We start from the raw sequence: 16630 nt of genomic DNA on the forward strand, positions 1-16630 counted from the left end.
ACAAACAAACAAACAAGAAGTGCAATTCCAGACTCTCCCTCACTTTCCGAAAAGCCTGGGTTTCTTACTGTGCCATCTCCTTCTGCTGGCCAGCTCCCCAGGACCCCAGAAGCAACACTGACTCTGCCAGCCCCACTAGCCCTAGGTTATCCTAGGAACCCAGGGAATAACACAACATTGTTGAGGCCTATGGATAAGTTTCATTTTTCCTAGGAGCCGGAAAGGTGTGCTGAACATTCACCATCCGTTTCCTATTTTACTAGACCCTTATGGTGGGATTCATTCCATCAAACTTGGAAGGCTACCATATTTGGGCAACTTATTTAGGCTTCCTTTATACAGGCAGGGGAAAGAAATGGGCCCTTCTTGTGACCAGCCCTTCAAAAGACATCATCCTTCACAGAAAGGCTCATATGGGCTGTATCAATGGTGGCACAGAAATACCCATCTCTTTCCACTGAATCAAAGGGGAGCCTGTAACTTTTCCAAATGCAGACACTACCTTTTGAGATGCTTTACACTTCAGAAAAATTAGATGAATGCTACTTTGAGAGACAGTGCATTTTATGACCCAGTTGCCTGGGTGGGTGTCTACATGCCTTGAATAGTTCTGTGGCCTCTGCAACAGTGTCTGGATGCAGAGACGCTTTCCCCAATAGCAATTGAAGCACAGCAGTGGTTCCCTGTTCCCAGTGATGTTGTAAAAGGACTTACTGATGTCAAAATACTCTTTAATGCGGTTGAGAACCATCTCCACCACTCTGCAGCTCTGTGAGGCTACAGCATTGCACAACGAAGATACTTTTTTTTTTTAATTAATGTAAAAAGAAGAGAAAGAGAGAGACAGAGAGAGGGAGCAAGGTGAGGCTCAGACATCCTGTGTGTTTCCCAGAGGAGAAAGTAGTCCTTGACCCTCTGCCAGACCAGCAACACAGAACAAGCTGATGCTCCAGAAAGGCTGGAATTGATGTTTTTGACCTTGACCAATGCATGTGAAACAACAAAACCAGTAAAAAACCAGGAAACACTCCCCTCCCCAGACCATACAACCACAAATTTCAGTTCATTGAACCACATCATTTCAACAGCACAGAAGTTCTGAGCAGCATTAATCCATGCCATGGTGGCAGCCTGGGCTCCCAATGGAGACAGCAGAGTGTTTGAGATTTTAAGTACCCAAGCCAACAGCTGGATTGGCTCAGGTTTGTACCTCAGTCACTCTCAAATGCTTGGCCGGGCTCCTGACTGCAGGTTGCAGCACCAAGCCCTGCAGTTGCACAAGCAGCTGAACAGGGCCCACTGGAGGTGGCTGCCAGAGGGGGTGGCCAGTCCCACTCTCCTCCTCTCCCCTTCCCTCCCTGTCCCTCCTCCTCCTCTATGCCCACCACTTGTGAAAGCCACTAAACTGCTTTATTTTTGTGTCTCTTGCACAGGGTAAGTTTTAGCCAGGTCAACAAGCCCCAGAATTCCTCCCACCACTCCAAGAGCTGGTGTAACTGATGGGATAGGAAACTGGGGAAAAGAAAGAAGGTTCTCTCTCAGCAGAGAAGCACAGTCTCAGAATGGGTGACTCAACAGTGCAATCACATCTTGTTTTAAAAGACAGCAGCAACAGTAATTTTCAAAGTAATATTTTGAAGTCTGTGCTTTTCCCTTTTTCCCTTGGCTGAGAGGTTTCCCACCGCATCTGGCTTGTACCTAGAGCTGTACTGAATCCTTGAATCTTTTCCTTTCTGCAGCAGAAGAGAGAAGGGCAACCCCTGCTCTGCGGGAAACTCGCAGGCACCTTGTTCTTGGAGCATCCACATCCTGCCTCTCCTGGCCTCACCTGTGAGTGCACCTGGAAGATAACCCCCAAGGAGGTAATTCAGCCCATCAGGGGGGAAGTGGTTTATTTGCAATCCTAGGTATGAACCAGCATGGTGCAACAGGAAATGACAGGAGAGAACAGAACCACAGGAGTTTGCTGCGAGGCCTCAAGACCTCCAGAGAAGACCTCTATCACACTCTTCACTGAAGCACAGGCCCATGACCCTTTTGCTAAGGCAGGAATCCTCCTCCCCAGAGAAACAGTCAGAGAAAAAGCTTTGACATCCCCACACTACAGACTTTCCTTTCAAGAGGAGCGTTATGGTTATACAAAAGCATGTGTCATAGGAAGAAAAACACTGCAGAGATCTACAAGGGGATACCCCACACAGATCTATCAGCCAACAAAAAACTAAAACAACCTTTCATGGCTACTTTTCTTGTGAAATGTAAAACAAAGACATAAAAATTATGTCACTGACTTGAGCTTGGAAAGAAGTGCAAATAAAAATTACATTCTTAATCTACTTGTGATAATTCTGCTCTGTCCTGTTCAAGTGAAAATGAAACAAATAATGTAATCTTGGCTAGCGTCACTTTAATCCATTGGAATTTATACTATACCTTTTTTTTTCCAAATAACAGTTTATTGAAATTTGTGCAGACAAGGTTGTACTCCAGCAGTGGTCTTCTATTTTGGTTTTGTCTTTTGTTTAAACTCCATGTAGATGGTAATATACAGATATTTACAAACACATACAGAGAGAGGTACTGGCAGAAAGCAATCTCTTTATGAAGCTGATATATCCTTAGACAGCTTTCACTAAAAACGTGCAGGTGCTTCTGTATGTAGAAAGGGTTTTAAAATTAAGAGACAGATATCTAGTGAACATAGTATCTTCTGCAGCAGGATTTACACTATGCCTGGTTTTGAGGATTATTTGGGAGCTAATTCCCTGTAGCAAATCTGTATCAAGCCTGGGATAATACTGAGACAAGATCAAATAGTGAAGATTGCTTGTGAGAGCTCATTTTTTTCCTTCCTTATATATTACAATCATTTTAATTTGAGGCGGACTGCCTTTTTTGGAATAAATTGACACAGCGCTGCTGCAACAAGGTAGACACAAGAAGCTTTTCATATAAAGAGTCATATCGAGATGGTATTTAGAAAAGCCTTGCAACCAGCAGAAAAGAGTGAGATTTTTTCTACATGCAGCATTCATAAAGAACCACAACAGTCAAAGGCCAAATCCTGCCCCTTTGTACTTGGCTTGGTGTTTTTATCTTGTAACTTTATTTGGGAAATGGAGATATGAGAGGAAATGGAGACATGATGGGCAGACTCTTTATATGATGGATTTTAAGCCTCAAACTGAAGTAAAACCTTGGATCTTGTATATTCAAGTAGCATTTGAAGGTGGTCCTTAAGCTCCTAAGCCTTTTACATGTTTTTGACAGAGATACTCAAGAATGTAATAAAAACAGATTATTTTCCCCATAAACCTTACTTCAAAAAAAGGAGCAAAAAATATGCTCGTTGTTTTACTTAGCTTTTTATTCCATCATTATGGCACAAGATAGAACTTAAAGACAACATTACTGGATATGTCTTCAACTTCATTAAAATTAAGACTAATATGTTTTATAAAATTCTTTAATATGATACATTTTCCCTTATCGAGAGTTAATAAGGATTTTCTCTAGAATACTGCGGCACATTGCCACCTGCTGGTCACAAACCGTTCTGCAACTTAAAAAAACACCACAACGTGTATAAAACAGCAACATTAACAATGCAACATACAGGTACTGAGGAAGTATTACTGACCCAGACTTTGGCACAATATTTATAGAAACGCAGTTGTGATCTTTTCCAAACCACATGTTCATTTCTGAAACTCTGCCCGACTCCCTTTCGTATGTCTGCTTGCATTTTTTCCCCTTCTCTAACTTTCTTAATGCTGGAGTTTTGTTATTTTAAAGGAAAAGCCATATTCCTTCTTAGTTGTTACACATCTGAATTTATGGGGTTAGGTTTTCTAAAATTTGGATTCCAGTTTATTGTTTTAGAACAATACATAACATCATACATTTATAAATATATATATATTATATCCTGTATATATAACATTGGTTTTCCTTTAGAATGGGAGGGCAGACTTTTGCACTACATCCTTAGTTGGTTTAGGCATGATGTTGCTCTTAGCCGATTCTCTGAGTTGCTTCCTACCAGAATCTAAAAAAACTTTTACAATCTTGTACCAAATTTTAAATTTTTTTGAAAACATATTTATAAGAAAAAAATATTTGGTATTTTCCCCTCTAAGTTCACTACTACCCTTATAAAATATATGGCTTTTCATGTTCCACTCTATTTTAGTGTTTTTCAATAGGCAGTGAAAAGAAGGACAACTTTCCCCTTTAACAGCTTTTTTTTTATATATATATATATATATATAAGCACAGAAACCAGCTTGTGCACTTTCTATAGAATTCCAATGCATATCACGGTAATGTAAGTGCAGTGATTTTAAAAAAAAGCAGTCATGATTGATTGACATCTGTATATGAAAACATAATATATGATTATCATACAATACCCATTACAGAATATACAATCATCAAAACTGCAGATATATAAATACATTTTTAGCAACATCAAAGCAACAGTTTTATCTTATACACAGCATATGCATACAGTTATTACACTAAAATTTTCATCTTTTTTTTTCAAAAGTTTGCTGAAAAACAGGAACATACTGTATTTGTAAAGTAACTGCTTGACAGTGCTGTTACAAAATTAAAGTGAACAAAGTTTTAAAAAAGTATATGCAATTCAGTTGGTATAAAACAAACAAGCCCTCCCTGTTTTCCAATGTCACCGCTGTTTTCCTATGAAACGGAGGCATAGGTATGAGTGGCAGCTCTGCAGAGTCAGATCATACAAGGGTTTCTGGGAGAGCATCAGGGTTATCGGCTGATAAGAGCTCCCAAATTTGCCACCTCTCCCTTTGCCACTCATTCCAGTCCGCCTCTGAAACACTTTTACTGTTCTGACTGTGAGGTGCTGTGGCACAGGTGTGACCCGCCTGTGTGTGTGGGGCCAGCCGCTCCTGCCTGGAGGTGGCCTGGTCAGGGGCTCTGGCTGGTGGCCCTCCAGCTGCTCTCGGCCCCGAACCTTTTTCTGGGCGTTGAAGTCTCCACAAAGAGTGCAACATTGAAGAAACACTCGACTGCTGTGACGAAGCAGGGCTTGGTTTTGCTGGGCCTGGGTAGGGGGGTGGTGGGCGCTCTTTTCTGTAGGACGGCTTGGCTGTGCTTTGCAAACAACCCGCGTTCGAGTCACGCTCACTGAGGTCCTCCACACTGCTTAAAGTCAAGTGCTGCTCCGACTTTGAGTGTGACAGGTCTGAACTCCTGCTGCCAACTTCAATTTGTGCGTTACTGCACACGCGGGACACCACGGGATGGAGCTGACACTCGGGAATGGCAGCTGTCGTCTGGCTCCTTCGCATGACCTGCCTGCCGCTGTCCAATTCCAAGGAGCTGCCCTGCCACCGAGGAGAATACATGGCGAGGTTCCCCTGGGAAAGAGAGCACTGTCCGGGTCGCAGCAAGGTGCTTTCATAAATATTGCCGTAAGAACCTGGAGGACAGAGTCAGAAAGACAACATGAGTCTGCAGAACCATTTATGTGGCATTAAACAAGTTAATGCTTTTCCCTCTCATCACAGTGCAGAAGAGGGATGGGGGCTTTTACCATCAGGCTGTGCCACTGCAGGTATATCAGCCCCACCTCCAGCTGAACGTGGGGACATGGAGCAGCAGCCCTACATGGATCTGAACCACATCTAATATGTTACCTGTTGACTCTAATACTTTGCTCTGTCATAAAGCCTTATGGTACTTAACATCTTTCAAATGAAGAGTGGAGGAGGTTGAGGAGTGTTTTAGTCTCATAGCTCCTCTGTGAGGTGAGTGCAGATGGGAGAAAAACAAAGGCAGGACAGGTCAGGAACTGGCTGGGAACACATTGACTAGCAGCAGGGTCAGCATTGGAGTTGTCAAACTCACAGCCTGTGCTTGTGCCACTGTGGTAGCTGCTCTCAAATCCCCACTGGATGTCCACCTTCCAATAAAGCAAGTCCAGAGGAGGGCCATAAGTTGATAAGGGGACTAGAGCACCTCCCCTATGAAGACAAGCTGAGAAAGTTTGGGCCGTTCAGCCTGTGGAAGAGAAGGATGCATGGAGACCTCATAGCAACCTTTCAGTATCTGAAGGGGGCCTACAGGGAAGCCAGAGAGAGACTCTTCATCAGAAGCTGTAGTGATAGGACAAGGAGTGATGGGCACAAATTGAAAGAGGGGAAATTTAGGAAAATTTAGGAAATTTTAGATATTAGGAAGAAATTTTTTACCATGAGGGTGGTGAAACACTGGAACAGGTTGCCCAGGAAGGCTGGGGATGCTGCAACCCCAGCAGTGTTCAAGGTCAGGCTGAATAAGGCCTTGAGCAACCTGGTCTAGTGGCAGGGGGTTGGACTTAGATAATCTTTAAAGTCCCTTCCAACCCTTAACATTCTATGGTTCTATGACTCTATGAATTTTAAAAGAATATGAAACTATTTATTGAAGTAACTTTAAAATTACTTTTTATATTATCTTTGATAGTTTGAATTGTTGCTGCTTCCCCGTATTCCACTAAATACCAAGAAGTATAACCACTGTGCTTCTCTGTATTCTACTGAAGAGTCATCTTTCAAAAGCCCAACCCTGGACAACGTGAATTCTCCTGCTGGTTTCACTGTGGTTTCTTGAAACCAAGAAATTGTTTTTGTCTTTGCCAGATTTGGGCTTAAAACTTGAGAAGTAACTGACCTGTCATTGCTGGATCTTTGCAGCCACTTTTCAGCGTTGAATGCCAAGTGCCCCAGATATCAAAATGATCTTCGGAAACATCTAAACAGCAGTAAAAGCAGGGGAAAGATGATGAATCAATCCTCTTAAAGACATTATTTAGAAATATATCAATGGAATAGTGAAACCTTATATATGTTATCAGAGTCATTAACATCTATTAGCATCTTTACTGTGCACCTAACACAAACATCTCAAATCTGAGACCCCACCTGGAGTACTTCATACAGTTCTGGTGTCCTCAGCATAATGACATGAAACAGTTGGAGCAAGTCCAAAGGAGGGCTATAAGTTGATAAGAGGACTGGAGCACCTCTCCTACCAAGGCAGGCTGAGAAAGTCCATTCCAACCCCTCAGTATTCTACGTATTTGTTCACAGCTATTTGTTGTTTCAGGCTCAGATCCTGCAACGGATTCAGTGAGCTCTGTATGGGGAGGGCACCTGAGCTGGCTGAGTCCATAAGTCCTCTGACTTATTGAAGTCAGAGAATTTGTCACAGGAACGGGAAGATTTGGTCCACAGAAGGTAGTTTCTGGCAAAGCTCCCTCAGGCAGCCCCAGCCCCAGGGGTCACTGTAAGGTATGCTCTATCAACCCAAAGATGCTGCTGGTCTTACATGGAAGTGCAGCCACAAAATAGAGATTTAATGAAATGCACATATGAGGCATTGTGCTGGATTATAAACAGTTTCATGCCTTCTTCTGCTTCCATCTGTTAGTAGAGGAATTCCCTAATTTCTCATGGCCCACTATCGTTGTGGTGGATATTAAAGTCCAAAAGATGCTTAATATAATAAAAGTTAATGTGATTTCCTTTTCATAGCTTAATAGAAGTCTGAACAAATGTTTAAACCTATTCAGGGATTTAGATGCTGAATATGAAAGATAAATGCCCACTGGCATTTAAAAAGCATATAATTGAGATATTAGTCTAAATCCCATTAATTCCCAAGGGAATTAAGGACCTAAGCAGTACCTCTGAAATGAAACCGTTTCAAAAATACCACCAAACAGTTATGTGCATCCCTAAGCATTGAAAGTTCTTTAAGTCTGGCTCACTAAGTATGAATTTCATGGACGACAATTTTTTTAATATGTATTTTTGTAGGAAAAGCACCTTGAAGTGCTGCTGAGCTATTAGTCTAAACCCCATGTTCTTTAGCAAAGAAATCATTCAGGTATGCACTCCCTAGGTAGCTACAAAAATTATGGATCCCTGCACTAGTATTGCTCGGTGTGTAATTGGCTGGAGATGTAAAGCTGTGCAGCTCGGCTACGTTCTCCAGTGAGAGGGTGTTGAGGTAAATCTTTACAGTTGGAGAAAATTTGTAGCTTGAAGTCTCAGATTTTTCCAGTCTGGACCATAACCTTGCAGGCATTACGGTCCCATAGATCAGGACTAGACTTTCCCATGCTGTCACAGATAGGCTGAAGAGCAGGACATACATAGTTCTATTTTCCTAAAAATAGCTCCAACTTTTGAGAAGTGCTGTACCAAGAGCATCCCTGACAGTTGGTTGAGTTAATGGGGAGGACTCAGGACAGACCCTTTGGGCTCAACACAAAAAAAAAAGATGTTGGTCTGCCATTTTTTGGTAAGGTTATTTACATGATGGCTCCTCAAATCATGATAGCTGATAATCCAAACCCAGTACTTTTCAATTACTTCAGAAATCCCCATCAGTTACTGAGGAGGAGGAACATGAGCAGGAGGCACTATACCTTTTCCAGCCTGTGATGCAGAAGAATTCTCCTTTGGCTTAGGTTGCAAGTGTCCAACCAGCGTGTACTGCTCGGGTACTTTGTACAGCTTATCTGGGCTGCAGGCAACTTCTTCTTGCGTTGCCAGCAGCGAGCGCTCAGACAGTACCGGGGAGTTGTTGTCATATGGGGAGACATCGCCACTTGAAGCTTTGTTGGAGTCTGTGGAAGAATGTCTTTCTCCTGCGGAGTAGGAACCTTCCGACCGCATCATCTCAGGGCTCCTGATAAATTTTGATAAACAAACTACTATTAATAAAAAATGCTTTATGTTCACAGCTAGAAGTGCAGTTTAACATCAAAACCAGGTTCAATGGGGCTCTGAGCAACCTGGTCTAGTGAAAGATGTCCCTGCCCAAGGTACGGGATTTGGAATTAGATGATCTTTAAGATCCCTTCCAACGCAAACCATTCTATGATGATACAGATAAAATCAAATACACGAGAATGGTCACAGCTGCTGAAATGAAAACCCTGCACAAGCAGTTACAGAGGTGGATTTTCCATGATTAAAACTTTTGTCATGAAATGGCCAGCAGAGGCCACTCAAGCTCAAAGGATGTTGCTGTCGAGAACAAAAAAAACCCCACACAACTGTACAGTAAACCACAGGAAATTAAGCAGTGAATCAATTCCTTATGTTACCTTGACAATTTAGCTTGTTATAACAGTAAAGCTGAGGGCACGATAGGGAAGATTAATTTGATGCTAAGCAGTATGTTAAAATAATTTCTTCTATTATGAAGTTTTGCACAGTCAGTGAAATCAAGCACTCAGCTCACCTCTCATGCTATGAGAATGATTTTCTTCTAGACACATCAGAAGGTAAATATTCTACAGGGGACAAACAGATGTATCTACTGTACTTATGACGTACTTATGAGCAACAAGCAACTGGTTCTGCTTCTACAACTTCTTTTACCTTTTCACCTTTACATCAGCAACTGCATTTAATTTGGACAAAGAAAGGCAAACAAAGCCCCTGACAAAGTACAGCCAAGGCTCAGAGAGACAAGTAATTTTTGAAATGTGTTGGGAACATTGAGGGAGATTTCTTGAACTGTCACAGTTCACTACACAGAACAAGAGGCAAGCTGTGAGTCACTGTGAGTCACTGAACATCACAAAGAATATGGAGAAATACTCTGTAAACAAACATAACTTTTTTCCCTATTTTTCCCTAATTCTCTAATTATTATTTCTCTTACTCATTTTTAATTTCTCTGAACCTTTGCTTTTTACATGCTCATCTTTTCCTTCTCTTGAGTCAAACACTTCTCTGCGTGACCTCTTGTTAGTATCTGTTCTAATTAAATGTGATACAACAGAGGCTCATTCTTGTAAATGTCTGAAAATGCTCAGCCCTTCTCAGAGTCAAATCCAAAGACAGCTTGAACTGTGTGAGCAGCCAAAACTCATTTCTCGTTATGGAACAATTACCTCGTTTCCAGACAAATGAAATAAAACTGCAGAAATAAAGAAAACACACAGCTAGCCACAGAATGTTAAATATTAATACAGAAATAATGACAAAACTTAACTTTCAAGCTGTTGTTTTTTCACCTGGCCAATTTACACACTGTATGTCCCAAAAAATAAAACATATGCACTCAACAGCATGATTATTATGTTAGTCAATATTCATTTTTTTTTAGGATAAAAGAAACCATAAAGCGTTGGGAATTAATTAAATAAGGTTACTCCTCACTAACTCTCAGTGAGAAAACCATCACTGAACTGATCCTATCTTGAACTTTAACTGGGGCTTACTCAAAAAAATAGAACTGCCATTTGGCTAAGTAGCTCTGTTCCAGGCTTCCCAGTGTGTTAATGTTGGGGAGTCATTAATTTTATTAAAAAAAAAAAAAAAGAAGAAAGAAAAAAAGCCTCAATTAGGTGACCTCCCATCTCAACTTCTCATCTGAAGATGAGTCCAACACAAATTAATCAATAAACAGCCACACACTTGAGGAATTATTATATTTTAAGTATGTATAATTCTATTACAAACCTTTTTTCCCTTTTTCTGCCCCTTACTTCTTTCGTCTGCCCTCCCAAGTTCTAAAAAACCCTTGCGCAGTGATATGAGATTTAAATAATGTCTTGGGAATTTAAGAAGAACTAGAAAGACCTCTTAGAAAAGGAGAGAAATGTTAGAATCCACAGGTTTCCTATGACCAAATGTTTTTCTCTCCAGCTTTCTAGACTGAATGTCATTTAAAGCTCGCCCTGCCAGCATACAGACATACTTAGCACTAACTGGTGACACTACTGGTGACACCAAAAAGGCTTATCAGATCTAAATCTTTGCAGCACCAAGACCTAACTGTACTGCATAGGGCAAAGACAGAGGTAAACCACCACTCAGCCATGGCAAGGTAACACAAGGAAGAAGGGAAACAGAAATGGAAATGAAAGAATGTGGGAACATAAATTTGAGCTTTGTGAAACACTGATTTCATGTCTTACCTTGAATGATCTGTTATAGGCTATCTCTTCTCAAGACAGAGCTCCTGCTAAAAATTTACCTGAATGGAAACTTTCAAGTCTTTCAAAAGATTCAAACATTCAAGTTTCTAAACTGATTTACAGTTTCTGCTGGTAAGACCATGCTATTATATATATATATATATATATATATATAAAATAACTTTCAAATTTGTTTAGAAAAAATAGCTTTAAAAATCAAAGGATGTATCTGTGGATTCTGTCAATCTCACTTCAAAAAATCATCAAAATGGATTGAGTACTTTAAAGCTGGAAATCGAAGTCATACATTTGCTATGTTCGTCATGAACAAAATAAAACACAACTTGCAAAAGACTTCAGTTTGCATCTTTGCAAAGAGCAAATTCTCACAAATTCCTTAAAACAAAACTTTTGTATCTGTTTGCTTTATTGTTTGAGTTCATTAGCAAAGAGATGTTTACTAAAATTCAAAATTCTTCTTCCCTTGGATAGTGAGATTCTTTACCCACACACCAGGGAAAAACTAAATTGGGAAGTAAACTTCGCAAGATACACACTGGTCTATACGCAGTCTGCGAAGAAGGGCAGATTATGGTCCCCACAGAGAATAAATAGATGATTCTGTGCAATCAAATGTGAGAAATGAGAAGGTAAGTAAAGTATTTTCCAGTGGTTATGAACTCTGTTAAGAAAAATATTTAAAAAGTGTTTAAGTACAAATGGAAAGGTTTGAAAGCTGCAAAAGCAACCTATGCCATATGAGTTCAAAAATACGATTTCAGATTCCAAAACAACAGGCGTCCTTCTATGAATTTATGCTAGTCACCAGAGTCTACTTGTATGGATAAACTGGCAAAATGTTAATAGTAATACTTACTTCTACTCGGGATATTCCTACTTTTCTACTAGCATCAAAGTCATCAAAACAGAAATCCCTTTCTGTTTCTGGCAGAACCCCTTTTCTGCTATACCTTAAAGCTTCTGAGTGGGAAAACAATTATGCCTTCAAGAGGCAAATCATATGGAGCGTGATGGCTTGGCAGCACACATTAATTTCCACACATATTTGAGCAACACAGGTGCCACCAACAAACCAGATTACTATGGGATTATTATGTGGTTGCTACTGTAACAGGGTAGAGGATTCCATGATTCACAGAGCCTCTGCAGCTTTGAAAACTGCATTTACACATACTGTATAACCTATGGCTTCATCTTTGTGCCACAGGTCAGGATAGATTAAAACCCATCATCATAATCCAAAACCATAAAAATATTCTGTAACTTTGAAACTCATTTACTCTAAAAGGACTACTAACCATGATAAGCAATAAATAATCATAAGAAATAGATTTTATTTTTTGTTAGTTTAAAGATGCTTCATCTTACAGCTGTAAACTCCAAATTCCATTGTCATCAAGCCAACATACAAAAAACTGGGGAGTCATCCACAAAAGCACACTTCACAATTGCTGCCATTTGTAATTAGCGCTTTACCATGAACAACTCTCAAAAATTCCCTGACACACCGTTCACAATGCTCAACTCTTAAGAGAACTAAAAGATGAGAAATATCTGATTTGTCCTCTCTGGGGAGGAAAAGAGATTGTGTCTTCTCTGTTAGACCAGAGTCAAGAAAGCATTTATAATGACAGCAAAAGCAGAAATGTGAGGGCAAGTGCAGAAGCAGGACCGTCAAAGCAATTAATGTGACATTAAAGTCTTGAAGCTGATTCTATACTCTACTGTATGCAGCCAACTAGCTCTTCTGATGAAGACTGCCTCAAGAATATGCAAACTTTCCTGTTCCACAGATCCACATTTGGATCTTGAGTATGTGACCAGGCAATTTCCAAGAGCAGTAAGGATGCATTTTGGAGTCTCATTTTTATGAAATCAAGACAAACATCTCCTTGTTGTCTACTGCCTCACATTTCTTATAGGAAAAATAAGCAACAAATATGTAGCTTCAAAATTGAGATTATGTTCTGAAATAGATTCATCTCTTAAGAGCATCACACTCCTAGCAATAACACTTAAGCAACATTCCCTCTAATTGCCTGGAATATCTTAATCAAGAAGTTGCAATCACAGTGAAAACAGATCTCATTAACATTAAAAATAAATCACTTACATGATAGCAGAGTAGAAGAAAAATGACAGATAATAAGTTTTTCCTATCTCAGTGATATTTATCTGCCCATTACTGAAAACACAATAAATTAGTACTAATGTAGCTATATGTTCCTATTTGGCTTCAGAACCTTTTCTTACAAAATGCCTTTTGTCAGTTGTGACCAGCTTTCCACAACAGATCCATTTTCTCCTGTAAGTGTGCATGCTGGCTAAAGGTAAGGAAGCTCAAGGAAAGGTCAGTTAAGGAAACAGGATCTAACAGTAACCTGTTACATATCCACAATGATTTGTGACTAATTTATGCTCAATTGATATGTGTAGTCACACGTGAGACACAATTTTACGTCTTTTTATTATATAGACAGTGAAATCCAGCATGAAGGTTTGCATTAGCTTGAGTTAGAAATAATACAGTCATTCCAAACTGAGGGCTTAAAAAAAGAAGTCTCTACAGACTTTACCTTATGTCACGTGATTTGCAGTCTCTCCTAATTGTAGTCCTGGCTCGTGGCAAATGTGAAACAAGTGTAAAAGACAGCTAATGTACTTGTAAACTATCTTGTACTTATTGTGATCTAAATACACACCTGTTTACTTGTCGGTTAGACAAACTAGCTGAAATTATTTCACATAGAAAAAATTACCCCAAATCAGATATCTGGGATAATTTCCTACTGTATGTTATCTGTTCATGTGGTTAAGTCAGCAAACTAACAAAATCCTTTACAACACAATACATTCTGCACATATTTTTATTTCCAAATTTTATAATTGAAGAAAGCTTTTTCCCCTAGGTGTTTAAAACTTAAATATTTCTTGTATACCTCTTCTTTGAAGCCAGGTACACTATTGTATTACCTCCAACTATACAATGTTCAGAGGGAGAGAAAAAAAATTATCGCTAACTGACTGTACAAATTCAGTTTAATTATATTCTGAATGCACTAGGCACTTTCCACAAATACAGGAAGACAAAGTCCAATCTGTCCTAGAGAGTTTAGAGTCTAGGAAACCTCTTAAAAATCACTTACAGTAAGTCTGTCAAATTTTGTGATTTTTGGGTCTGACATATTGGTATTCACCAGAATAAAGACAATGACTGTGGTCCCATGAGGAAGCCAGGAATCCTGTTAAAATGAATGTACAAACTCATAGCGTTAAGGCACAAGGGTGCAGGCATATATACACCATACACAAAGTCAAAATATGATATATATCATAACTGCAAGAGTGATCGGTGTGGGTTTTTTCTCCTCAGATCTTTCACAAAGCATACAATTAAATAATATCCAAAGAGTCTCCATAAACGTGCTGTTGTGGCGGTTGATTTGTTTACAATGTCCTATGTGTATACGATAGGAAAAGAACAACAAACTGGTCAAGCGGCTCACCGGGATGGTATTAAGGCACTCCAGAGTGAGTTTCAAGGACAGTGGAATAATGCCTCCTGTTACTGAAGACTACAACAAACCCAACTACATAAACTTGCAGATCACTAAAATACATCCTGTCAGGTAATAGTGCACTGAATATTCTTATGTACATGTATTCTGTTCTCTGCAGCAGAACACAATCTTTCCTCAGAACTGGGAAACAAGTTTTGTTTTTAGAAAACACTGTACAAGAGTCATAATTTCTTTGGCAGAGTCTGTGTAATGGGGAGAGTAGTTCTACACCACTGTAGACAGTGCAGAAGAGCTGTGGAAAACTGGAACCTTTTGGACACTTCCAGTTGGAGATAGAAATTCCCAGCAGAAACAGGGATGATGAAAAAACAGATTACTCACGATGACTGGGAAGCTTTCCTCCTCAACAAATAGTCCACAACATCTGGGTCAGTCTCTAATAAGCTGATAAGCACTTCATTCTGTAGATCAGGGGAAACCTATGAAGACATCAAAAAATACTCAGCTCGAGATTAATATCCTTTCACCAGCAATTTTGGTACTATGCTTAATCTAAAAGACCAAGTACAATATGTTTACAGAGAGTACATAAAATATTCAGATGCCTCCATTTAAAAGAGAAATTTCATGTAACAAAAGATAAAGTAGGACTAAGGATCACTTTGCACAATGTTAAATGCTGATTACTGTTGAATAAACAGTTGGTATCCAGTTGGCTTTTACACCTGGTAATAACAGTAGGATTACTCATGTATCACAATTTCAAAAGCTTCAGTTTAAGGTCCTCACCTTACATCCCTATTGAAAGATCTGTGGACATTGATATTTACAAATCTCCATTCCAAGGAACTGTACTTCTCTACTTCTAGAAACAATGTGAAATGTAATTACAACAGAAGGAGAACGTTTCTTTGTATATTCCATGGCATTTGACTTATTTATGTCCTTCTCTTACGGAAATTTCATGGTAATTGTTCTATCTATGAAGATCTTCAGTTGCTTCATTTCAATGAAGGCTGCCAAAGGTCAGCATTTTTCTAAATGAAGCCTTATAAATATTTAATGTTCAGGTATCCATATGGCCAAATCCTTAGATCTTAGAAGCATTTAAATTCCTGCTTATGCTCAATAAGACCTTGAATAATTACAGAGTTCATCTGTCCATAACTCAGGCTTACAAGTGGGTCCTGCTAGATCTCCAGCCACTCTGAGCAACAGGCTCAGCTGGAATTTGTGTCACCTTCTTTGGAGTCTGGCCTTCTGATTTGCTAACCTTCTCTTTGCACTTTGTATGGAGGTGAACCTTCAAAACCCTTGATAGTTTCAGCTGATGCAGGATACAGCAACATCTCCTGGGCATGTAGCAGAAATGGTACCCCAAAATCTGCACAAGTAAACTTTGTGCTTCCAACTGCACTTTACAGGAGTCTTATCAATCCTTAAGTGAGTATGTCTACATCACAGTGGAACATTCAACTCGAACTTCAAAACAATGAAACACATGAAACCATCCAAAAAACTTGAACTAACAGCCCAGGTTCACTCATGACAGATGGAACTGGAGACAAGACAATCTCAGCAAGAGGTCATCAACTGTTCCTGGATGCAACTTGTCAGGGCTTGAATATCTTGACCTTCAAGTCACACTGCATGGGCCATTTGTTCTCCCTGACATTTCCTGGGAAATAGGAATTACTAACAGATTGCCCAGAGGAATACCTCAGTTTGGGAGGTATTTAGGGAGTCAAGTTACAGAAAAGGCCTATTTCTTTAAATAAAGAAATAATTAGAAAACAGATAAAGATATGCATAATTTAATTCAAATTGATCCACAATCTCTATGAGAAACTTGTGTAACCACACACTCGTTTTTTAAAATTTGTATTTAGTCTCTAAGCGGGAAAAATATATACTAGTCCTGGTGTATATATATATATATATATATATATAAATATATACTGGTTCCTGATATACTAGTCTTTAAATAAATTATTTTATCTTTATAGGAATATATTCTTGGAAACCTGGTGTGCTGTAACTTCTTCATTTAGACAGCCCTTCTATACTGTAGAATAAACTCCAGATAAAGTTTAAGGGTAAAACAGAATCCACATCTTTCTGTCTGAAA

At 39.4% G+C, this 16630-nt stretch overlaps 1 protein-coding gene across 6 annotated transcripts in view; it reads right to left on the bottom strand.

Annotated features, from left to right (window-relative positions):
- Nucleotides 1–3043: 3043 nt before the first annotated feature.
- Nucleotides 3044–16630, bottom strand: part of ARHGAP6 (Rho GTPase activating protein 6) — a 327498-nt gene continuing 313911 nt past the window's right edge. For 5 of the 6 annotated variants that reach the window (XM_027675164.1, XM_027675161.1, XM_027675163.1 and 2 more), the window contains exons 10-13: nt 14884–14981; nt 8453–8715; nt 6691–6771; nt 3046–5458 (exon numbers count right to left, since the gene is read on the bottom strand). In XM_027675164.1, the coding sequence (XP_027530965.1) occupies nt 4752–5458; nt 6691–6771; nt 8453–8715; nt 14884–14981 (1149 nt within the window). In that variant the 3' untranslated portion in view covers nt 3046–4751. Of the gene's footprint in view, nt 5459–6690; nt 6772–8452; nt 8716–14883; nt 14982–16630 lie in introns of all 6 variants that reach the window. The other variant, XM_027675160.1, reaches the window with a different exon arrangement.

The sequence above is a fragment of the Neopelma chrysocephalum genome, unplaced genomic scaffold (assembly GCF_003984885.1).
Source record: "Neopelma chrysocephalum unplaced genomic scaffold, ASM398488v2 Primary Assembly neopelma1_25, whole genome shotgun sequence".
In the NCBI taxonomy this organism is placed as follows: Eukaryota; Metazoa; Chordata; class Aves; order Passeriformes; family Pipridae; genus Neopelma; species Neopelma chrysocephalum.